The 24,130-nt window shown below is 39.2% G+C and overlaps 1 protein-coding gene across 8 annotated transcripts in view; it reads right to left on the bottom strand.

The window, feature by feature from the left end:
- Nucleotides 1-24,130, bottom strand: part of LRCH3 (leucine rich repeats and calponin homology domain containing 3) — a 107,701-nt gene extending 83,571 nt beyond the window's left edge. For 5 of the 8 annotated variants that reach the window (XM_070788938.1, XM_070788910.1, XM_070788940.1 and 2 more), the window contains exon 1: nt 23,827-24,129. In XM_070788938.1, coding sequence (XP_070645039.1) covers nt 23,827-24,088 — 262 coding nt within the window. In that variant the 5' untranslated portion in view covers nt 24,089-24,129. Of the gene's footprint in view, nt 1-23,826 lie in introns of all 8 variants that reach the window. The other 3 variants (XM_070788926.1, XM_070788901.1, XM_070788894.1) reach the window with 1 other exon arrangement.

Consider the following 24,130-nt stretch of genomic DNA (forward strand, 5'->3'; position numbering starts at 1 on the left):
CCAAGGAAGCCCTTAAATGACTCCATAATGAAATGGAAAATATGACTGAAAAATAGAAAACATTTTGTAACAAACTGGAGTTAGTTTATTTTAGATTCAAAAACCATGCTTCAAAAAGCTCTCCCAATTTATTTTAAAAAAAAAGAAAAAAACTATGTCTATGCCTGGAACAGTGCCTGAGACACACGCACAAAATACATTTTTACTAAATAGATATGGCACTGAATTAAGCAGGGGAAATAAAGGAAAAGAGAAAAGAAAGGAAGCTATCTTTTGCTGAGCACATATAAGCACTAGAACATTTGTTGTTTCATATAGCCACAATCTTATTTAATCCAAAAAATGTCCTTGAGGCAAATGAGGAAACCGCCATTAGGAAGGTTAAGAAACATTGCCTATAGGTCACACAAAGTTAGGAAGTGACTGAATCGAAATTCAAACCTAGATTTCTTCAAATTAAAAGCCCATGCATAAATACACTCACATCAAACACTATTATACTAAAAATTATTTTAAAATGCTGAAAAACAGGTATATGATTAATATAGTCAATGCCATTATTCCAGTGAAAAATCAGGATTTTTAAAGAGATATCATTTAATACAGATATCATACAGCATTATCAAATTGCTTCTTCAGAGACTCTCACTAAATATTACCTTTAAGATCCACAGGGATTATAGGTTAAATAACTACAATATACTTATACTCTGGTATGTCACTGGACTGGATTTTCTTTCACATCTTAAAACAGGAAGGCTGAAAATTATAATGGGAAGAGATAGGAGCTACTTTTCTTACTCATGCTCCCTGGCCTGCTTTTCCAGTATCTACTGGAATTTCTATTCCTTTATGTTGAGGGGAAGGGGATTATCATTTTAAGAAGTATTTAATAAAACTTTTAATAAAATGTTTTATACTATTATCAAACCTTTACTCTCCCTCCACTACTCAACGGTTCCTAAAAAGTAAAAGGCAGTTTTCCAGTTTTTAAAAACAAAGTATGGTGGAGGGAGGGCTTCCCCGACAGCTCAATGGGAAAGAATCCACCTGCTGATGCAGGAGATGCAGGTATGATCCCCGGGTTGGGAAGATTATCTTTGGAGGAGAAAATGGCAACCTGCTCCACTATTCTTGCCAGAGTAAACCCACAGACAGAGAAGCCTGGTAGGCTAAAGTCCATGAGGTAGCAAAGGAATGGACAAGACTGAAACGACTGAGCACACACGCATGGTGGAGGGAATAATAAAGGTTTTATTAGCAGCAAGCAATGTACTAGGGCTTCCATTGCAAAGTTGTAACCATGAAGATTTTAAAGTACTGGCCCCTCAAAATTGGAGCTTTAGAATTTAGATAAATTCTTTAGTTTGTGCTATTAAAAATAACGGATGCTCTGAATTTAATGGAGAAATTATAAAAATAATTATATAATTACCTTGAGATTTTCTATATTCCATGGCAAGGGCTATCAAACTTTAGCATGCATTACATGGACCTGGAGGGCAAGACCTGGTCCCCAGAATTTCAGATACCACAGGCCTGAGGTGAGACTGAGTAATATTTATTTCTGGAGTTACCTGGTGGACCTGTGGTTGGGAATCCACCTGTCAATGAAGGGATATGGGTTTGATCCCTGGTCTGGGAAGATTCCACATGCTGCAGGTAAATAAGCCCGTACGACACAACTATTGAAGCCCATGTACCCCAGAGTCCATGCTCTGCAACAAAAGAAGGCACCACAACGGGAAGCCCACACACCTGCAACTATATAAAGCCTTAGGCACAGCAATGAAGAGCAAGTGCAGCCAAAAATAAAATAAATAAAAACTTTAAAAATAGTAATACGTATTTCAAACAATTTCCCATGTGATGCTGTTGCTGCTAGTCTAGGTTACCATACTTTGACAATCAGTGCCCTATGGTAAACTATGCTATTTTGTGTATTGGCATAAACATATACTACAGTATATTGTGTATTGGCAGAGCAGGCCTAGGATTTCTAGTCCAAGACAATAACTTCAATGTTTGCAACCAAGAGCAATATGTTTTGTTTTTTTTCTTACTGTTTTCTCAAACAAGCTAAATGACTGGTGTTGTGTAATTATCTCTGTGTTTGTCCACATTTGAAAAACAGACTAAGAAATTTGAATAGTGCATTACTATGAACAGGAAGCAACAGTTAGAACTGGACATGGAACAAACAGACTGGTTCCAAATAGGAAAAGGAGTACGTCAGGGCTGTATATTGTCACCCTGTTTATTTAACTTATATGCAGAGTACATCATGAGAAACACTGGGCTGGAAGAAACACAAGCTGGAATCAAGATTGCCAGGAGAAATATCAATAACCTCAGATATGCAGATGACACCACCCTTATGGCAGAAAGTGAAGAGGAACTCAAAAGCCCCTTGATGAAAGTGAAAGTGGAGAGTGAAAAAGTTGGCTTAAAGCTCAACATTCAGAAAACAAAGATCATGGCATCCGGTCCCATCACTTCATGGGAAATAGATGGGGAAACAGTGGAAACAGTGTCAGACTTTATTTTTCTGGGCTCCAAAATCACTACAGATGGTGACTGCAGCCATGAAATTAAAAGACGCTTACTCCTTGGAAGGAAAGTTATGACCAACCTAGATAGCATATTCAAAAGCAGAGACATTACTTTGCAAACAAAGGTTCGTCTAGTCAAGGCTATGGTTTTTCCTATGGTCATGTATGGATGTGAGAGCTGGACTGTGAAGAAGGCTGAGTGCCAAAGAATTGATGCTTTTGAACTGTGGTGTTGGAGAGGACTCTTGAGAGTCCCTTGGACTGCAAGGAGATCCAACCAGTCCATTCTGAAGGAGATCAGCCCTGGGATTTCTTTGGAGGGAATGATGCTAAAGCTGAAACTCCAGTACTTTGGCCACCTCATGCGAAGAGTTGACTCATTGGAAAAGACTCTGATGTGGGAGGGTTTGGGGGCAGGAGGAGAAGGGGACGACAGAGGATGAGATGGCTGGATGGCATCACTGACTCGATGGACGTGAGTCTGAGTGAACTCCAGGAGTTGGTGATGGACAGGGAGGCCTGGCGTGCTGCGATTCATGGGGTCGCACAGAGTCGGACATGACTGAGTGACTGATCTGATCTGATGAAGCTGCAACTGTGTATGTTGCAGTAAGGTTTCTTCCTCCAGAAAACAGATGAAAATAAAAATAACAACTTTTAATACATACTCTAATGATAATAGTAACATAACTTAAAGAAAAATATAAAGTTTTGAGTCATAACCCTGGCAAAGTAAAAAAGTACCTTTTGACAAGGCAGCATAATGTAAGACAGCGAAGAACATATTGTATTCTGCAAAAACCGTCACATGCTGAGGCAGAGAGTACATGAAATAATTCAATACTATTTATTCTTGACAATTATATTATTTTACATTGAGTTTAATAGCTGTTACATTACTTAGTATGTTAGTTTAAATACATTTTGCCAGAAAGTCATTATGCATATGAAATACTCATTTTTTAAAGAAAGAAGATAAATCTTTGGTGAAATTGGTCCTGATTAACCAACTGGATATACCTACGAAATCAGACCAACTATCAGTATACTGAGGAAACTAAGGAAGTTAAACTTAGGAACCTTCAAAAATACAGTTCAGTGGCATCATATATATAAGAGTTATTGAAAATGAACAGTCACAAGGTGGCATTTAAATGTAATATTTCTGAACCTTTTGACAGTACTTTAATTGAAAATACAGTTTGATATAATAAAATACAGTAACAGTGCATAAAATATGACTATACTGGGTATGAAGGAAAGGAAAAGTTGGTAACTCAGATTAGAATATAAATGAGAACCAACTGCAGAGCTTTAACATTAAAGTGAGAAAAGAATTTGGTCAAATAGTTAAAATTGTCCACATTAATGACTTCGAAAGGCTCCTACTCCTTCACATAAATTATCTAAGTTGTCCCTGATGCCATCCTGTCTGGTATCAGTTGTCATGTGAAATACGATAAAAAGAGGCTGCAGCAGACAGACTGTAATCCTGTATCCTATTGCTCACTACAAGGAACAAAGACTGCTTAAAGATAACAAATGTTTTATTTGAGGGAAGGGGAAATAAGACGGAGTTACAAAATCTTTTTCGGAGTTACAAAATCTTTTTGTTCTTGGAATGCAATTTTCAAGTTCCCAGCAGCAACGCTAGTATGGGGAAAGGCTTACTCAAGAGAAGGGCTCCCACGTATGAAGGGTTTAGGCAGTGATATGTGAGTAATGGAACACTCTTAAATCTCTTAAGAGATTCTTAAGTCCAGAAGGATCCGATAAAGCAAAGATAACATGAAGGATGCTGTGAAGAAATCAATACCTACCATGAAAAATTCTCTTTCTTTTGTGACAAAAGAAAAGGATAATCAAGATACAGATTCTATAGAAAATAACTTAAAAAATAACACAACTTAAGTCTAAGTTGTGTTTATCATTATAGTATGTTGGAAAATGAAGTGTTTACAAATTCCAAGTACTATGATGCATGCATGTGTGCTAAGTCGTGTCCAACTCTTCGCAACCCTATGGACTGTAGCCCACATGGCCCCTCTGTCCATGGAATTTCCTAGGCAAGAATACTGGAGTGGGTTGCCATTTCCTACTCTAGGGATCTTCCCAAGCCAGGGACTGAACCTGCATATCATGCATCTCTTGGGGTTCTTTACCACTAGTGCCATCTGAGAAGCTCTAAGTTCTATGATAGGAGAGCAAAATTAATAAACCTAAGCTGGTCACTGTTGATTCGACCTCAAGAATATTTAACTTTACTGTTACTAAACAGTATCTTTATAAGCAAGATAAACAACTGAACCAGTAACAATTAGACTTTTTAAAGCAAATATGAGAAACAAATATACCAATGAGAAATAAAAACCTGCTTATGACATAGTAATTTTGGGTAGAAAGCTCCAATCCTCATAAGAGAAGTGGAGATCAAAAAAACACAAGAAGACTGAGCTGTGGACATAGGTTAGGGTTTCTGTACAAGCTGGCATCCTTACTACACCTACAGGATGACACATCAAGACCTTTTTTTTAACCTGTTGAACATAACTTTGGCAGTGGCTCGGCTGAGCCAAGGCACAGTCTAAAGGACTTGATAGCGGCATATTTAACTCTAGCTCATACATATCCACGATATGCCCAGATCATGAGCATCAGTTCAGTTCAGTTGCTCAGTCGTGTCCGACTCTTTGAGACTCCATGGACTGCAGCATGCCAGGCTTCCCTGTCCATCCTCAACTCCTGGAGCTTGCTCAAATTCATGTCCATGGAGTTGGACATGGCATCGAGTGATGCCATCCAACCATCTCATCCTGTGTCCCCTTCTCCTCCCATTTTCAATTTTTCCCAGCATCAGGGTCTTTTCAGATGAGTCAGATCTTCGCATCAGGTGGCCCAAGTATTGGGAGTTTCAGCTTCAGCATCAGTCCTTCCAATGAATATTCAGGACTGATTTCCTTTAGGATGGACTGGTTGGATCTCCTTGCTCTCCAAGGGACTCTCAAGAGTCTTCTCCAACACCACAGTTCAAAAGCATCAATTCTTTGGCACTCAGCTTTCCTTATAGTCCAACTCTCACATTTATACATGACTACTGGGAAAAACCATAGCTTTGACTAGATGGACCTTTGTTGGAAAAGTGATGTCTCTGTTTTTTAATATGTTGTCTACGTTGGTCATAGCTTTTCTTCCAAGGAGCAAGAGTCTTTTAATTTCATGGCTGCAGTCATCACCCACAGTGATTTTGGAGCCCCAAAAAATCACATGAGCAGAACAAAGTAACTGCTGGCATAACTTTCTTCTTTGCCTACTGAACCTCTCCCCACCCTTTTTAAGAGATTGGTGTTGAGAGTGCTCAATTTGGCTGACTTCTGTGGCATGGGGTTAGAATAACTGGGGATCTATATACTTATCTATATACTTATCTCAGAGACCCTTTGGAAAAAAGAGCAACCTCAGTTACCTGGATTAGCTATAGAGGAGCACTTCTCAAACTGCAATGTTCTCATAAGCACTTGGGGATCTTATTAAGATGCAGATTCTAATTCTGGGATGGAGCCTGAATTTCTGCATTTCTCATAAAATCCTAAGTGATGCCATATTGCTGGTCCATAAGCCACAGTTTGAATAGCAAAACTTTAGACCTATAGATCACATTTGAAAATTTCAAAAGAAGATGTTATATAATAGTAATACCCTAGGAAAAGCAAATCAAAACAAAAAAGAAAAATTGTAACTTTGACTAGTATCTGTCAACCAAGAAAACAGAAAAACTCACTACTGAAACCAAATAACCAAGAATTTTTCAATTCATAGAATCAAGAGGCTCTGTACACCTAAGGGCAGGATGCATATAAAGAAAGCTTCATCGTAATCAAGCTGCAGAAAATAAAAGACATAGGGAAAAAAGTATTAAAAGCAGAGAAGAAACATCCAAATCTTCTTACTCCCAAAGTAACACTGCTCCTACCCTGCTTAACCCCATCTCTTCAAATCCGTGGGAGCAGCGCAGCACACTTCACACAGACACTGGTTTGTTTTGCACATGCTATAAAAGGAATACCTCCTCATCTACAGCACTGCTTCAAGAAATTCCTAAGTCTTTGTCTTCTAAAACCCCTTCCTTTTCAACAGGTCACAGCTCTCTATCCTTGGATTCCATACCTCAGTCTCTCACTTCCCATACTGCCTCATAGTAGGGTCTAGAGTGCTTTCAGATACTTAACATTAAATTCCCTTTCTTCTACTTATATTTTTAAGAGGCTAATTACTGTTCTGAATCATAAGTATTCAAGGGAGGAATGTGGGCCTGCTATCCACAGGATGCAGAGTAATGATCCACTGGAGTGTAGAATAATGATCCACTGGAGTATAGAACAAAAACATTGGAACTTCTATTTCTATTTGTCTTTAATTTCTCCTTTAAATTTTGTATTTTATGCCTATTTTATAATACATGTAATTTAGTACATACAATAAACAAACACATTTGTTGTTAATAATTTCTTACTATGGGGACCACTGGCTAAAATGACAGAATACTGTCCGTAGGTACTGGGATTTGGGACATGCAAACTTGAAAGGATAGGAAGTAGGCAACACTGTTGATCCTTCTTCTCAAATTAATGCAGACTTCAGATCTTAAACAGAAATTAAGGGTATGCTCAGTTTAGGGGAAAAAAGAAAAAAACAGAAAAGGAAAACTGAAGGTACCCCTTGAAAAGAAAAATCTTTTCCTCCTCTCCCAACTGAACCAGGCAATGGAATGTTTAGTTGTAAAAAAGTTAATACTAATTACAATAAACTGCCTACCACTGCATCATACATACTGCTTCTTGTTCATTTTGATAATTATAAAGGCCTAATTGATTACCTGGTTTTAGTATAAAATACAACTTGTAGTTAGACACATGCCATTTTTTTAGGCTGCCCAGGATCTAAACACTATTCCTATTTGGAGAATCCAATACTTTTTGAAACAGTTCTTTCCTCAACAGAAGCTGCAAAGTGCCACACCATACGTTAGCTTTCCCAGACTCTCTCACAGCTAGGGGCATCGGCATATGATCTGGTTCTCCCAGGCACATCCTCCCCTAACCTTGAACTAAAACCAGTATAACAATACATTTCAATTTCCACAGGTAGTGGTGGCAAACGCTCCAGTGCTAGTAAAGAGTGTACATTATCTTTGGTGATAGTGGTGCAATTTGAGGTGTCTATCCCCAGGTGGCAATGCTAGTGGTGTCTTCACTGGATAAGTTCTGTCACATGATTTGGGACACATTCCTGGTTACTTAATTATAAGTAAGTAACCTTTTACTAGCCTGGTTCTCCAGTCCTCCCAGAGATCATGGGGGCTACTCATAACCACAGCCAGTGTCTGCTGCTTGTAATTAAGACCCTAACTAATTATTTATGCTCAATTTTCATAGTTTATTTGGCTATCTGTTTGTATAAACTGGATACCCATATCTATTGGATAATCATATTAAATTGGTTGTCTATTTGTATCTAGTTAACAACACAGCTCTTCAGTGACACTACCTTTAAAACAAATAAACCAACCTTTCAAAGGTTTATTCTGTATCAAAGTGCCCAATTTTGCAAAATGAAGTCTGTATTTTATACTTAATATTTTTTTCAATTGAATAAAATCTTTGGCTTACCTAATCAAGATAGTTTTAGGACGTGAACAGATACTACTTTCCTAAACAAATTTTAGAGTAAAGTAGTAAAGTCTATGAACAAATTCCTCAAGTAGTGGTTCTTAGGCCACATGCACCTAGAACTATCCGACTGCTTGTTAAAAATGGAACTTAATGGACCCCACCCAGATCTGCTGAATCAGACTCTATAGGGTCTGGACCCAGGAATGTATGTATATTTTTTTTAAAGTGCCATAGGGGATTTTACGGAGAAGGCAATGGCACCCCACTCCAGTACTCTTGCCTGGAAAATTCCATGGCAGGAGGAGCCTGGAAGGCTTCAGTCCACGGGGTCGCTGAGGGTTGGACACGACTGAGCGACTTCACTTTCACTTTTCACTTTCATGCATTGGAGAAGGAAATGTCAACCCACTCCAGTGTTCTTGCCTGGAGAATCCCAGGGACGGGGGAGCCTGGTGGCTGCCGTCTATGGAGTTGCACAGAGTTGGACACAACTGAAATGACTTAGCATCAGCAGTAGCAGGGGATTTTATGCACACTAAAGTTTGAGAACCAACAGGCTATGGTCTGTCACTTGATAACAGATGATCAGATATCACAATGTTACTGAGATAGAAAAAGGATCACATATTTATCAAGCTAAGAGTCTCCCTGGATAACTGAGCCTTGCCTAATTATTAAAGTTATAAATACTGAGTATACATGGAAAGCCTGCTTTACTGTACGGAGTTTAAAATTTGTTTTACTTCTTTTATTAGCAAATCAAGGTCATATTCTAAAATTTTTCAAACACCTAAAAATTCTCAATTGTTACTTATTATTTTGGGGTGCTGACTCCTAGCACATGTAACATGATCACTCTTATCCTCTATGACACCAATTAAAGAGGGTCTGAATGCCTGACTTTTGACATAAAAGGGAAGTATATTCACTGGCATTATACTTGAGAATGTTTTGATTGAATCTACTATATCATTGAAGCCCCAAGGCTCCTCATTAAACCCAGTCACACAGAAGTCAGTTGTCACTATTTCTAAAGCTAAGAAAGAGAATAGGCTTTTCATTTCCTGTTTTTGCCTTCTCATTCCTCCACTTTTCCCTCCCATCCCTACCATCCATATCCCATCCATGCATCCATCCATACAACATCACTCAAAGGATATTTGGTATTGTACTAAGTGATACACAAAATAAAGTTAAGACAGAACCCTCTATGTAAGGCAGAATCCTAAAATGCCTCCCACAGATCTCCACCCTAATCCCTGGGACTGTGAATATGAAATATCACTGATTATATTCCTCATGAGGCAGAAGGGATTTTGTGGATATAATTAAGTAACTGCTAATCAACTGACTCAGAGAAGGCAATGGCAACCCACTCCAGTACTCTTGCCTGGAAAATCCCATGGACGGAGGAGCCTGGTAGGCTGCAGTCCATGGGGTCGCTAAGAGTCGGACACGACTGAGCAACTTCACTTTCACTTTTCACTTTCATGCATTGGAGAAGGAAATGGCAACCCACTCCAGCGTTCTTGCTTGGAGAATCCCAGGGATGGGGGAGCCTGGTGGGCTGCCATCTATGGGGTCGCACAGAGTCAGACAGGACTGAAGCGACTTAGCAGCAGCAGCAGCAATCAACTGACTGGAATCAAGATTGCCGGGAGAAATATCAATAACCTCAGATATGCAGATGACACCACCCTTGTGGCAGAAAGTGAAGAGGAACTCAAAAGCCTCTTGATGAAAGTGAAAGTGGAGAGTCAAAAAGTTGGCTTAAAGCTCAACGTTCAGAAAACAAAGATCATGGCATCCGGTCTCATCACTTCATGGGAAATAGATGAGGAAACAGTGGAAACAGTGTCAGACTTTATTTTTCTGGGCTCCAACATCACTGCAGATGGTGACTGCAGCCATGAAATTAAAAGACACTCCTTGGAAGAAAAGTTATGACCAACCTAGATAGCATATTCAAAAGCAGAGACATTACTTTCCCAACAAAGGTTCGTCTAGTCAAAGCTATGTTTTTTCCAGTAGTCATGTATGGATGTGAGAGTAGGACCATAAAGAAAGCTGAGTGCCGAAGAATTGATGCTTTTGAACTCTGGTGTTGGAGAAGACTCTTGAGAGTCCCTTGGACTGCAAGGAGATCCAACCAGTCCATTCTGAAGGAGATCAGCCCTGGGATATCTTTGGAAGGAATGATGTTAAAGCTGAAACTCCAGTACTTTGGCCACCTCATGAAGAGCTGACTCACTGGAAGACACTGATGCTGGGAGGGATTGGGGGCAGGAGGAGAAGGGGACGACAGAGGATGAGATGGCTGGATGGCATCACTGACTTGATGGACATTAGTTTGGGTGAACTCCAGGAGTTGGTGATGGACATGGAGGCCTGGCGAGCTGCAATTCATGGGGTCGCAAAGAGTCAGACACAACTGAGTGACTGAACTGAACTGAACTGAATCAACTGACTCTGAATTAAACAAAAAATAGATAATCTGGCTAGACCCAATCTCATCAAATGAGCCTTCTGGCTGATAGCAGAAGAGGAAGTCAGAGATTCCAAGAGGACACACGACTGTTGGCTTGAAGGTGAAGGAGGCCATGCTGTAAGGAATGTGGATACCTTTCAGAGCCTCAGAGTAGCCGGAAGATGACAACCATCAAGGAAATGGGAGACCTGAGTTTTATAACTGCAAGAAACTGAATGCTGCCAATATCTGAATGATTCAGGAAATTCTTCCCCAAAGCCTCCAGATAAGGGTCCAACCTGGCCAAGACATTGATTTTGGTTTTGTGAGTCCACAAGCAGATAACTCAGCTGAGTCCAGTCCTCTGACCTACAGAGCTGTAAAATAATAAACACTGTTTTAAGCTTTGGCTATAATGATTTGTTACGCAGCAAGAGAAAACTAATGACCAACCTAGATAGCATATTCAAAAGCAGAGACATTACCTTGCTAACAAAGGTTTGTCTAGTCAAGGCTATGGTTTTTCCAGTGGTCATGTATGGATGTGAGAGTTGGACTGTGAAGGCGGCTGAGCGTGGAAGAATTGATGCTTTTGAACTGTGGCGTTGGAGAGGACTCTTAAGGAGATCCAACCAGTCCATTCTGAAGGAGATCAGCCCTGGGATTTCTTTGGAAGGAATGATGCTAAAGCTGAAACTCCAGTACTTTGGCCACCTCATGCGAAGAGCTGACTCACTGGAAAAGACTGATGCTGGGAGGGATTAGGGGCAGGAGGAGAAGGGGACGACAGAGGATAAGATGGCTGGATGGCATCACTGACTCAATGGACGTGAGTCTGGGTGAACTCCAGGAGCTGGTGATGGACAGGGAGGCCTGGCATGCTGCGATTCATGGGGTCGCAAAGAGTCGGACACGACTGAGCGACTGAACTGAACTGAATATACCTTCTTTAAGTTAATATGGAAAAAAGACACCTGTTCACTGTGACGGTAAAAAAAAAGTGTGAACAAGTATTAGGGAAGCAAGAAAAGTGACTAGTGAAGGCGGATGGTAAAGAGATAGAGAAGGCAAAGGGGAAGGCAAAAAAGAAGAGGTGATATGAGTAATAATCAAGTTAAGAATGAGTAAGTAAGCCTAAACAAAGAAGCACATTATAAAAGTAAATAAATTATAAATGCAGATGTACAATTTTTAAAAAATAGTATAAAGTGAACAATCATATAGGTGAAAAACCCAGGTTAAAGAATAGAATATTTTCAGTACTTCAGAAATGCACCCACCCTTAACCCACTGCCCCTTTCCTTTAATATTTTCCCCTCTCACTTACAAGTAGAGTGAGTGAGTGAGTGAAATCGCTCAGTCGTGTCCGACTCTTTGCGAACCCATGGACTGTAACCTACAAGGCTCCTCTGTCCATGGAATTTTCCAGGCAAGAGTACTGGAGTGCGTTGCCATTTACTTCTCCAGGGGATCTTCCTGACCCAGGGATAGAACCCAAATCTCCCGCACTGCAGGCAGACGCTTTAGCATTTGAGCCACCAGGGAAGTCCCCACTTATAAGTAACCATAATCCTAACTTCTACGGTAATTACTTTCTTGCCTCTTAAAAGTTTTAGCATTTATGATTATGCTTGTTTTAGCATTTATGATTATGCTTGTTTTTGACCTTCATTTAAGCATATTTGTACTGCAAATACAGTGTCATATACTTCATTTGCTTAACATGCTTCCAAGGTTCATCTATGTAATTGCGTGCAGTTGTAACTAATTCATTTTCACTGCTGTGAAATCACATAAATATCCAAAATTGATTTACCCATTCTATTGATGGAGAAGGAAATGGCAACCCATTCCAGTATTCTTGCTTGGGAAATCCCATGGACAGAGCAGCCTGGCAGGTACAGTCCATGGGGTCACAAAAGAGTCTGACACGACTTTGCGACTAAACAATATTATATTGATGATCGTTTCTTTTTTTGTTTTGTCAAATATGAACGTTATGAACATTCTTGGGCTTCCCTGGTGGCTCAGACAGTAAAGAATTCACCTGCAATGCAGGAGATGTGAGTTCAATCCCTGGTTTGGGAAGATCCCCTGGAAGAGGGCATGGCAACCCACTCCAGTATTCTTGCCTGGAGAATCCCAATGGACAGAGGAGCCTGGTGGGCTACAGTCCAGGGGGTCGCAAAGAGTCGAACGCAACTGAGCGACTAAGCACAGCACATGAACATTCTTATACATATATCCTGGCGCACTTATACACAAGTTTCTTTGGGGTATGTACCTCAGAGCCTGGAATTTCTGGTTCATAAAATATGTGTATTTTCAACTTTACTAGGTATTTTTCAACTCCCATTGGCACTGTATAAATGTCCCAATGCTCCAGTCAGTACCCTTGTATTTGTGGGATCTGACATCTGCATATTCCACTAACCTTGGACTGAAAATATTTGGGGAAAATATTACAGAAAGTTCCAAAAAGCAAAACTTGAATTTGCTACGCACCAGTGACTATTTATACAACATTTAGATTGTATTAAATTTTACAAGTAATCTGGAGAGGAATTAAAGTTCAGGGAAAATTGCATGGATTATATGCAAATAGTGCCATTTTTATGTAAGGGACTTAAGTAACCACAGATTTTAGTGCCTTTGTGTGTGTGTGTCTGGGGGGTGGTCCAGAACCATTTCCCTGAGGGCACTGAGGGAGAACAGTACTTTGTAGTACTCCGTACTGTCTGTCAATGAGAAGTACCTCAGTTTGGTTTTCTTTTTCGTGCCCTTGATTACTAATGAGATTGAGCACCTTTTCACACACTTATCAGTTATTTGGAATTCCTCTTTAGTGAAGTACCAGTTCAAGAGTTTTCTCAGTTTTCTATTGTGCTATCTTGTTTGTAGAAATGCTTTATATATTCTGAATATCATTTGTTTGTTGTATTTATCGCCAATCTGTTACTCTGTGGCTTATCTTTTCACTCTATGATTATAGGTCATTTCTAAAAACCCGTTTTTAATGAAAAAAATCAGTTACCTAGTTCTTATAAGAAATATGTTTAATAAATTAGTTAAAGTTCTTGGTTTGAGATTTCTTTCAAATAATAAAAAATCTACAAATTTAGAGGAGCAAGGGAGAAAGTTAAAAGCAAGGAAATTCCTTAAATTTTTAGTACTAGTTTATGATTCTATAATTAGTAGCAGCACTGCATTTGATATTGCTGGCTACTTCAGGAACTCAAAACAGTGTTCCTTTTGTGAATTACCATATTAACCATGTATTTTCTTCCAAACTTCAGTGGAGTAACTGCTTCATAAATGAACTGGAAAAAAAAATGAACATGCATGTTACTACTTAAAAAGTCCTATTTCATGTAATAGGACTTTTTATTAATATTAAGCATTAATATTAATTTATTAATATTAAGCATCTAGACCCCAAATACAGCCACAGGAAAAGGAAATGAACCCTAGGAAATCCTTGGTCCCAACCTTGTTGCCATTCTTTTAGTCTCAACACTGATTTTTGTGATGATCTATGACTCATCTTCTCACCCCTCCTAAAGGCACCATCCTACTATTTACCCTTCCTATTTAAAAAACAATGCCAGTACAGCAGAGTCTAGATTTTTCCCCTGAAAAGTAAATTTAAATCTTATTAAATAAGCCTTTATACTCAACAGCCATGATCTTCCCCATGGTCTCTGCTTCTCTTTATAAAATATGTGTCTGTTGCAGGAGGGGAGCAGGGAGGAGGTGGCTACGGACATAATAAATAACAGGATATTTTTAACTCTTTTGTATTGTGTCAATACAATATAAGAATTTGTTAGAACAATTCCACTTCTAGGAATTTATCTAGTAAGAGATATTAATAAGAGATGTGAGCAAAGAGTTATATTTATTTAAGAGTTCACTTGCTGTGCTCAGTCTTGTCCAACTCTTTGTGGCCCCATGGACTGTAGTCCACCAGGCTCCTCTGCCCATGGAATTTTCCAGGCAATACTGGAGATGCCATTTTATACTCTAGTATTATTTATAACAAGAAAAAAATAGAAATAGTCTAAATGCTCAATAAAAGGGATTTGCTTAAGTGTAAAGATATAATGAAAGTGAAAGAGGAAAGTGAAAAAGTTGGCTTAAAGCTAAACATTCAGAAAACGAAGATCATGGCATCTGATCCCATCACTTCTTGGCAAATAGATGGGGAAACAGTGGAAACAGTGGCAGACTTTATTTTGGGGGGCTCCAAAATCACTGGAGATGGTGATTGCAGCCATGAAATTAAAAGACTCTTACTCCTTGGAAGGAAAGTTATGACCAACCTAGATAGCATATTCAAAAGCAGAGACATTACTTTGCAAACAAAGGTCCATCTAATCAGGGCTATGGTTTTTCCAGTAGTCATGTATGGATGTGAGAGTTGGACTGTGAAGAAGGCTGAGCGCTGAAGAAATGATGCTTTTGAACTGTGGTGTTGGAGAAGACTCTTGAGAGTCCCTTCCATTCTAGAGGAGATCAGCCCTGGGTGTTCTTTGGAAGAAATGATGCTAAAGCTGAAACTCCAGTACTTTGGCCACCTCATGCGAAGAGTTGACTCATTGGAAAAGACTCTGATGCTGGGAGGGATTGGGGGCAGGAGGAGAAGGGGACGACAGAGGATGAGATGGCTGGATGGCATCACTGACTCGATGGACGTGAGTTTCAGTGAAATCCATCCGAGAGATGGTGATGGACAGGGAGGCCTGGCGTGCTGCAATTCATGGGGTCGCAAAGAGTCAGACACGACTGAGCGACTGAACTGAACTGAAAGATATGACACAATATTTCTAATACACTCTACAGTGGAAAAAAGCAAACTACAAAAAGCTAATACCATGTTTTTCAATATACATGTACACAGATTAAAAAAAATACTTGGAAGAATATGTCAAAATGTTCAGTGGTTTATTGATGCAATAGTATTCCTTTTTTCTTTCTCTACTTTATTTTTTTCCAAATTTTCTGTAAAAAACATGTGTTACTTTTATAATCATAGAAAAATTTGAATATACAGGAGTTTATATACAGGCACAAACAGTTTCTGAGTCTTTGTCATCAATTTATTCTGACAAAAGGACACAGAAAAAAACAAAAAAATAAATATTTTCTCTTTGTACTTATATACTTTTTCTTATGGTAGTAAAAATTATACTTAAGATGAACTGAATACAGAAGAAGGAGATACAATCTCTCAGCTATCAGACTGACACAGATCACAAAGAATAAAATCAGCAGAGTGAAGACAACTCATGAACTGCTGATACAAATCTAAGCTAAAAAACCCTTTAGGAATAACAGTTTTACAATCTGTATTTAAAAACCCCTAAAACTGTACATTCTTTTACCCAATCAATTATATTTCTAGGGATTTATCCTAAGGAAATTAAACAAGTCTGCAAAGAGATACACATGAAGTTATTTTCAGCAATATCATTTGTAACAGTGAAAGATGAAGACAATTCCAAAGTGTATCAATAGGGTAAATGAGAAGACAGTATACCTACGGCAGACTACTATTAAAAAGTATGCTACATATCTTTCTGTAGCAGCTATTTTCTGATACTATATATCATATAGTAAAAAAATGATAAAACAGCCTTTATGAGATCCCATTTTAAGATGTTTTTTTAAAGTGAGAATGTATATATTCATGAAGAAAATGTTTAAAGATTTCAAACCAAGGTTCACTACCAGTTTTCTGTGGTAAGTGGAATTACAAAAGATTTTTAATGTCTTATTTATAACTTCTTGTACTACAATGAGCATGTACAACTCTTAATATCAGAAGGAATGATTCTGAAACAGTCTGATTAGTCAAATAAAATTAGCTTTGGTTTTTTCCTATTCTTTTCTCATTCCTAAGGCTCTTAGAAGGTTCCTGATTTGAGCGCATGATACTCACAGATGAAAAATGGGTCAACTATACAGTTAATAGTGGATATACAAAGCTAGTGAAGGTGATAGAATTCCAGTTGAGCTCTTTGAAATCCTGAAAGATGATGCTGTGAAAGTGCTGCACTCAATATGCCAGCAAATTTGGAAAACTCAGCAGTGGCCACAGGACTGGAAAAGATCAGTTTTCATTCCAATCCCAAAGAAAGGCAATGCCAAAGAATGCTCAAACTACTGCACAATTGCACTCATCTCACACGCTAGTAAAGTAATGCTCAAAATTCTCCAAGCCAGGCTTCAGCAATACGTGAACCCTGAACTTCCTGATGTTCAAGCTGGTTTTAGAAAAGGCAGAGGAACCAGCGATCAAATTGCCAATATCCGCTGGATCATCGAAAAAGCAAGAGAGTTCCAGAAAAACATCTATTTCTGCTTTATTGACTATGCCAAAGCCTTTGACTGTGTGGATCACAATACACTGTGGAAAATTCTGAAAGAGATGGGAATACCAGACCACCTGATCTGCCTCTTGAGAAATTTGTATGCAGGTCAGGAAACAACAGTTAGAACTGGACATGGAACAACAGACTGGTTCCAAATAGGAAAAGAAGTACGTCAAGGCTGTATATTGTCACCCTGTTTATTTAACTTATATGCAGAGTACATCATGAGAAACACTGGGCTGGAAGAAACACAAGCTGGAATCAAGACTGCCGGGAGAAATATCAATAACCTCAGATATGCAGATGACACACCCTTATGGCAGAAAGTGAAGAGGAACTCAAAAGCCTCTTGATGAAAGTGAAAGTGGAGAGTGAAAAAGTTGGCTTAAAGCTCAACATTCAGAAAACAAAGATCATGGCATCCGGTCCCATCACTTCATGGGAAATAGATGGGGAAACAGTGGAAACAGTGTCAGACTTTACTTTTCTGGGCTCCAAAATCAATGCCGATGGTGACTGCAGCCATGAAATTAAAAGACGCTTACTCCTTGGAAGGAAAGTTATGACCAACCTAGACAGCATATTCAAAAGCAGAGACATTACTTTGCCAACAAAGGTTCGTCTAGTCAAGGCTATGGTTTTTCCTGTGGTCATGTATGGATGTGAGAGTTGGACTGCGAAGAAGGCTGAGCGCCGAGGAATTGATGCTTTTGAACTGTGGTGTTGGAGAAGACTCTTGAGAGTCCCTTGGACTGCAAGGAGATCCAACCATTCCATTCTGAAGGAGATCAGCCCTGGGTGTTCTTTGGAAGGAATGATGCTAAAGCTGAAACTCCAGTACATTGGCCACCTCATGCGAAGAGTTGACTCACTGGAAAAGACTCTGATGCTGGGAGGGATTGGGGGCAAGAGGAGAAGGGATAACAGAGGATGAGATGGCTGGATGGCATCACTGACTCGATGGACGTGAGTCTCAGTGAACTCCAGGAGTTGGTGATGGACAGGGAGGTCTGGCGTGCTGCGATTCATGGGGTCGCAAAGAGTCAGACACAACTGAGCGACAGATCTGATCTGATACAGTTAATGCCTCTATTAACCATGCTTAAATGGCAGTTTTTATTAAGAAGATATTATTTCTAGGACTTGCCTAATGGTCCAGGAGCTAAGACTCTGTGCTCCTAATGCAGGGGGCCCAGGTTCAATCCATGGTCAGGGAACTAGATCCCACATGCCACAACTAAGAGTTTGCAAGCAACAACTAAAGATCCCACGTGCTGCAACAAGGATCCTGTGTGCTTCAACGAAGACCTGTTGCAGCCAACAAAAGTAAAAAGTCAACACCCTTTAAAAAAAAACAACAAGATATTATTTCTAGAAGAAAAAATGATATATCCCCTTTCAGACCTGAGATATTATCAAAGATTTGGTAATTATGAATGAGCCCCCATTTGCTGATGTCTTCTCAACAATTATTTAAGTGATCTTGGTGATCATGGTGGCTTATTGTATTCATGGATATAGAAAGGCATTGCAGTATACCCCAGAATCACTGTCAAATATAACTTTCTGTGATGATGAGAAGATTCTATTACCTGTGCTGTCCAATATAATGGACAGTAGGTCTATCTAATGTGCTGACCAATATGACACATGTGGCCACTGAGCATTTGAAATGTGGCTAGTACAATTAAGGAACCAAATTTAAAATTTACAAACTGAAATTAATATAAAATATACATAAATAAGTATCCAAGAGAAATATAGTTTCCATTTAAGACCTGGCATTTCAGTGCATATTTCCAAGACTAATGAAACCAGGACTGTGTGAGTTACAGAATGTTTTTTGAAAAATTAAATGGTCTTTTATGCAATCCTCATTCTTCTTTATGTAGGAAATAAGCACACGATTCTTGAAAGCGTTATTCTCATGGCTTCAATAAGACTGTGTTACTTAGGCTCACCCATTACATCTCCATGTCTTTCTTTTTTTTGTATCATTAGTCTCTTCCATCTGCCATCAACCACAGGCTTGTCCCAAAAGATGAATCCTTGGTTTCCTGTTTTCGATTTTCCATTCAGAAAAGACTTCTTACACCTTCAACTATGATCCTATTTGTCTTCTGCAAAACAGCACTTCACTATACAACCTTAAACAAAGTCTTAATCTTTAAGACAGCTTCTCATTTGTAAAATAACTTAAGAGGGTTACTACAGTTCCTTTGGTTTTAGGAGTCTCTAAATTCTAGTAGAAGCCTAGTTATAAAACTTTCTGTTTTTTTCTCAGACTGATTCTTCTTCTTGCCCTTTAAGTGCTATGGTACCCCATGGTTGTCAGCGACCAACTTTTCCACTCTCCACATTCTCTCTCCAAGAACTGCATAAACCCTTCATTATGACTGTCTCAAATTTATGCTGCAGTTCTAACTTCACTCTTACAAGTTCCAGATATACACTTCTATTTGCTGCACAGTTTCTTTAGTTGGCCTGACACATTTAAGACTCCAGTAGAACATGTATCCACCCCACTGCAGTACTCTTGCCTGGAAAATCCCATGGACGGAGGAGCCTGGTGGGCTGCAGTCCATGGGGTCGATAAGAGTCGGATACGACTGAGCAACTTCACTTTCACTTTTCACTTCCATGCAGTGGAGAAGGAAATGGCAACCCACTCCAGTGTTCTTGCCTGGAGAATCCCAGGGACGGGGGAGCCTGGTGGGCTGCCGTCTATGGGGTCGCACAGAGTCAGACACGACTGAAGTGACTTAACAGCAACAGAACATGTATCAGGCCAACTAAAGAAACTGAACCAAACTTTCTTTGTCAGTACGGCTCAGTGATCAAAAACAGAAGTTTTAGGATCAGATGTATCTGAATTTGAATCCTAGTGCTGTCATTTATTACCTGTGTAACAATGATCAGGTTAACCTCAAGTCTCCATTTTTACATGTAAAATGGGGTTAAAACTAGTACCTACAACTCAGGTGGTTGTTATATGTGCATTTTATATATATAGCTTAGTACAATATCTGAAATATGCTAACAGCTCAAAAAATGTTAGCTACTATTATTATCAGTAGCATTACCTCAGTAGCATTACCACCTTCCTAGTCCTACAGGTTTAATAACTCAGCCAACTTGATGCATTCTGTCTCTTTAAAAAAAAAAAATCAGTCAACATTTGTACATTTATTTTCCAGTATGATCTCAGACTGTTTTTCATTCCTTGACTGTTACTGCAGCCAGCCAAACAGATTACTAGATTTTTAATACTTACAGGGTAGAGTCTTTTCTTATTTTTATTCCCACTATATTACCTAGCATAATGCCTTACACATAAAAGTTTTGCTATTATTAGACAATTCAAATAATCTTTATATTTATTCATTCTATTACACTAGACCTCTTGAGTTCTTTGAAAACAGGGAGTGTCTTGGTCCTCTCTGTGTATCTACACCTGAAAATCCTTTAGTCAACAAACATCTGTTAAATGAACAATCTCCCTTTTGAGAATGCAAAGGGCAGCTCTCATATTCTCTAATCCCACCAATTTATTCTGACCAAACTGACCTCCCCACAACTTCAAGAGCAGACTCACTGTCATTACTCAGGACTCTTATTTTGTATCAAAAAGTCTACTCAGATTAAGTAGGACAGGGAATTCATTAGCTTGTATAATTAGACAGTCCAAGGATACCACTAATTTAAAGCCTGGCTATTGATCCAAAGATTACCATCGAACTTGGCCTCATTCTTTCCATCTTTTGGCTCTGCTTTCAATTTATTGGCAAGCTCCAGGTTCACATTCTATTCTCTCAGCAACTCCACGGTTCAAAGCACGCCTCTTTCTCAACATAATTAACACTCCTGCATGCTAATAGGAAAATGTGTCCATCTCTAAACTATCACTGTTGACAGAGGGATGGACTACTTGACTAGCTAGCCCTGAGTTATGTGCACACCTTTGTGGCAGGGTGGGATCCATTCTACTGCCTGGAATGGCTTTCCTTCCCATTTCTGCCTCCCCAAATTAAAGCTACAGCTTTTCAGCCCCCAAAAGTCTTTTGTGATTTAAGATCTTCCCTGTCCATTGGATCAAGTAACTCATTTCCAAACAAACACTTCTTTTTCTTCCTAAAAATCTACCATTTAAAACAAACAGGAGGGGAAAAATTCCAAGAAAATATTGCATGATGAATTCTAATTATGTCAAGTTATAAACAGTACAGGTAATATGTACTATTTCTTAAAATGTAAAGATAGCAGTTATATGTATCTACAGATACATTCTATATATTAGGAAAGAACAGATAACCTGGCAACTTTTAATATAGTGTTCAAGTAATGTTTGGGGCTTTAAATTTTCTATAGGGTCTAAATAAAACATTTCAGCTAATTAAAGTTGGGTCTGAATTCAAAGGACACTGTGTAACAGTCTATGGTTTTAGAGTTACCTCAAACAGGATTTGAGTTAGGCTCAAATCATGGCTAACACCACCTTCCTTGGCTTTAGCTACAGGTCTTTAAGCAAATTATTTTTCTCTCCAAACCTGGGTTTCATTACCTCTAAAAACAGGAATGATAATATCTATCTGTATGTAAAGAGGCTGTGTGGCACAGTGAAGAAAAAGAGAGTAAGATGGACCAAGGCTGAAATTCTACCGCTATTATTATTTATATGATTCTGAGTGGCTTTATGTAAATCCTGTGTGATTCCTCATATGTAAATTTGGGATAATAATATTTTAAGCATTTTATTTATTTGGCTGTGCTGGGTCTTAGTTGTGGCATGAGGGATCTAGTTACCTGCCCAGGGATTAAACCAGGTCCCCTACACTGGAAGTGCGGTGTCTTAGCTACTGGATCACCAGGGAAATCCTTGGGATAATAATATTTAATCCATTGGTTGTTAAGCATTTAATAAGGCAATGTACTTTAAACATCTACCACAATGAACAGTAAACAGTGAAAACTCAATCAATGATCTTATCCACATCAAATTATCTGTTTAAAATAATTTAGAGAATTAAGTATTTTTGTACTCACCAAGGTCTGCCAAAGACTTCTTATACTTAATAAGTGATATTTCTGACATTTTAGAAATTAATCTAGTCTAACAGGTTGTAAGGTACTTTGCAATCTTTTTCTCCTCTTTTAGACTTTTTGACTAAATAAAATGAACAAAATGAACAAAATGTCAACGAACAAAAAATCTGGTTTATAAATAAACTACTAAAGTAATAAAAATAAGTGTGGATAATAATGAATTAAAAGTTCACAGCATAGTAAGGGAAAAATCCACTGGCATTACTTATTCTTCATAAATGCCTTTGCATTTTCTTTGTTAGCTAATATTTCTTAAAGGAAAAAGACACTGGCCCTAGAGCTATTTAAAAGACGGTAAGATAATGAGCTAGATAAACTCCTACAATCAACTTATCCCTTAACTTGAGGCTTAATGTAGTAATACCGAAATGACTCATGCCAATATGAAGTCACTATGCTATCCATCTCCTGAACAGTCAGTCATATACCATATAGCCACCTCCTGAACAGAATCACAAAATTTGGGGTATGAACAACAAGTTTAGATGCTATCAGAACACATACAAAAGGCAAGTGGCCACTCATTTACATATTCAAAAAAATTTAATTTTAAGGTCATTCACTAAAAAACACAAACCATATTCTATATAACTGTTTTCAAAAAGATTAAACAAACATTTGATTCCTTCCATTTTACACAAGAGGCAGTTTCTTTGGAAAACAGTTTCTTGAAGTAGTGTTAACAGTTTTGCTTATCTTTCCAAAATGAGTGAATCATATGTAATACTCGGCAATCTTTAATGAGTGCACAGACATAGGAAAAGTTAACAGCTTAAGAAAAGCTGTATGAAAATAATTACATCATACTATATACTATACGTAAGAGATGTTTTCCTCCTTTGTACTGTTTTTAATCTACTCCTTGAGGAAGCTGTATTTTAAACACAAAGGAAACATGTTGAACACCTCAGTCACCAGATATTGTTCTCTACAACTAAGAAAATCAAATAATATCTAATTTACTTTATTTTCTATGTTAAAAAAATATGTATAAGGCAAAGTAATTTTTTTTAAAGAATTAAACATAGATACAGTAGGTAATCTTTTGTGCCTTTTCTAGTTTTCTTTCTGCAACTTTTTTTTGAGGGGGCATGAGGAAAGAGGAAAAGTAGTGGAAGTCTTAAGTTGCCCCTAGATATTTTTACAAGTACATTTGGTAAGTCAACTAGACGAAGGGGAGAAAGAAAAAGCGTTCGGGCTCACTCTGAGAACAACAGTTCTTAAAAAACGCCAGTGCTGAGAGTCATGCTTTCCTGACAATGCAGCGACCAATATTATTCCGATTAAAAGCGCGCTACAAACCTAAATCTGTAAAGTCAATTTGGCATCCTAAATCCGAATTGGCCTGCAGCAATCAGACGGAGCAAGGGTCTACCTCAGCTTCTGCAAAAGTTAATTTTCTAGGAAAGTAAAACACTACCCATCAGTTTCCTACGGCCTTCTTCCCCGAGAGATGCTGCTGTCCGCCTCGCCCCAGGCTCGGGGTCTGACCCGCAGGCCTGGGTGTGTTGGGGCAGTCGGCTTCTCCCCGTTAACCTGGTCCGGACCAGGAGTAACAGGACCAGTTACTGTACCTACCCGCGATTCCCCTGAACGGCCAGGGCGGCCTCCAACCGCGCCCGGGGCCTCCTGTCCCCTGGGTTGTCCCCCACCCCACTCACCCGCCCGAGTGGTGTCCGTCAGGTCGTGGTTGGCCGCTCCCCGGGGAAACTCCCTCAGTTTCCGGCCGCTCAGGCTCAGCACCCCGGTTACCGCCGCCTCCTCCAGCGCTCGGTCGAGGGAGCGGCTCCACGAGCCCGGGCCAGGACCAGGGCCTGCCCCGGAGTTTGGGCCGCAGTTAACAGCCGAGAGGTTACCTCCCGACGCTCCTGGGCAAGAGTATTCTGCAGCCGCGGCCACAGCGACCAAGCCCGCGGCCGCCATTTCCCAGCCAACAACTCTCCGGCCCTTCAGCTCAGCGCATGC

The sequence above is a fragment of the Bos indicus genome, chromosome 1, assembly GCF_029378745.1.
Source record: "Bos indicus isolate NIAB-ARS_2022 breed Sahiwal x Tharparkar chromosome 1, NIAB-ARS_B.indTharparkar_mat_pri_1.0, whole genome shotgun sequence".
NCBI lineage: Eukaryota > Metazoa > Chordata > Mammalia > Artiodactyla > Bovidae > Bos > Bos indicus.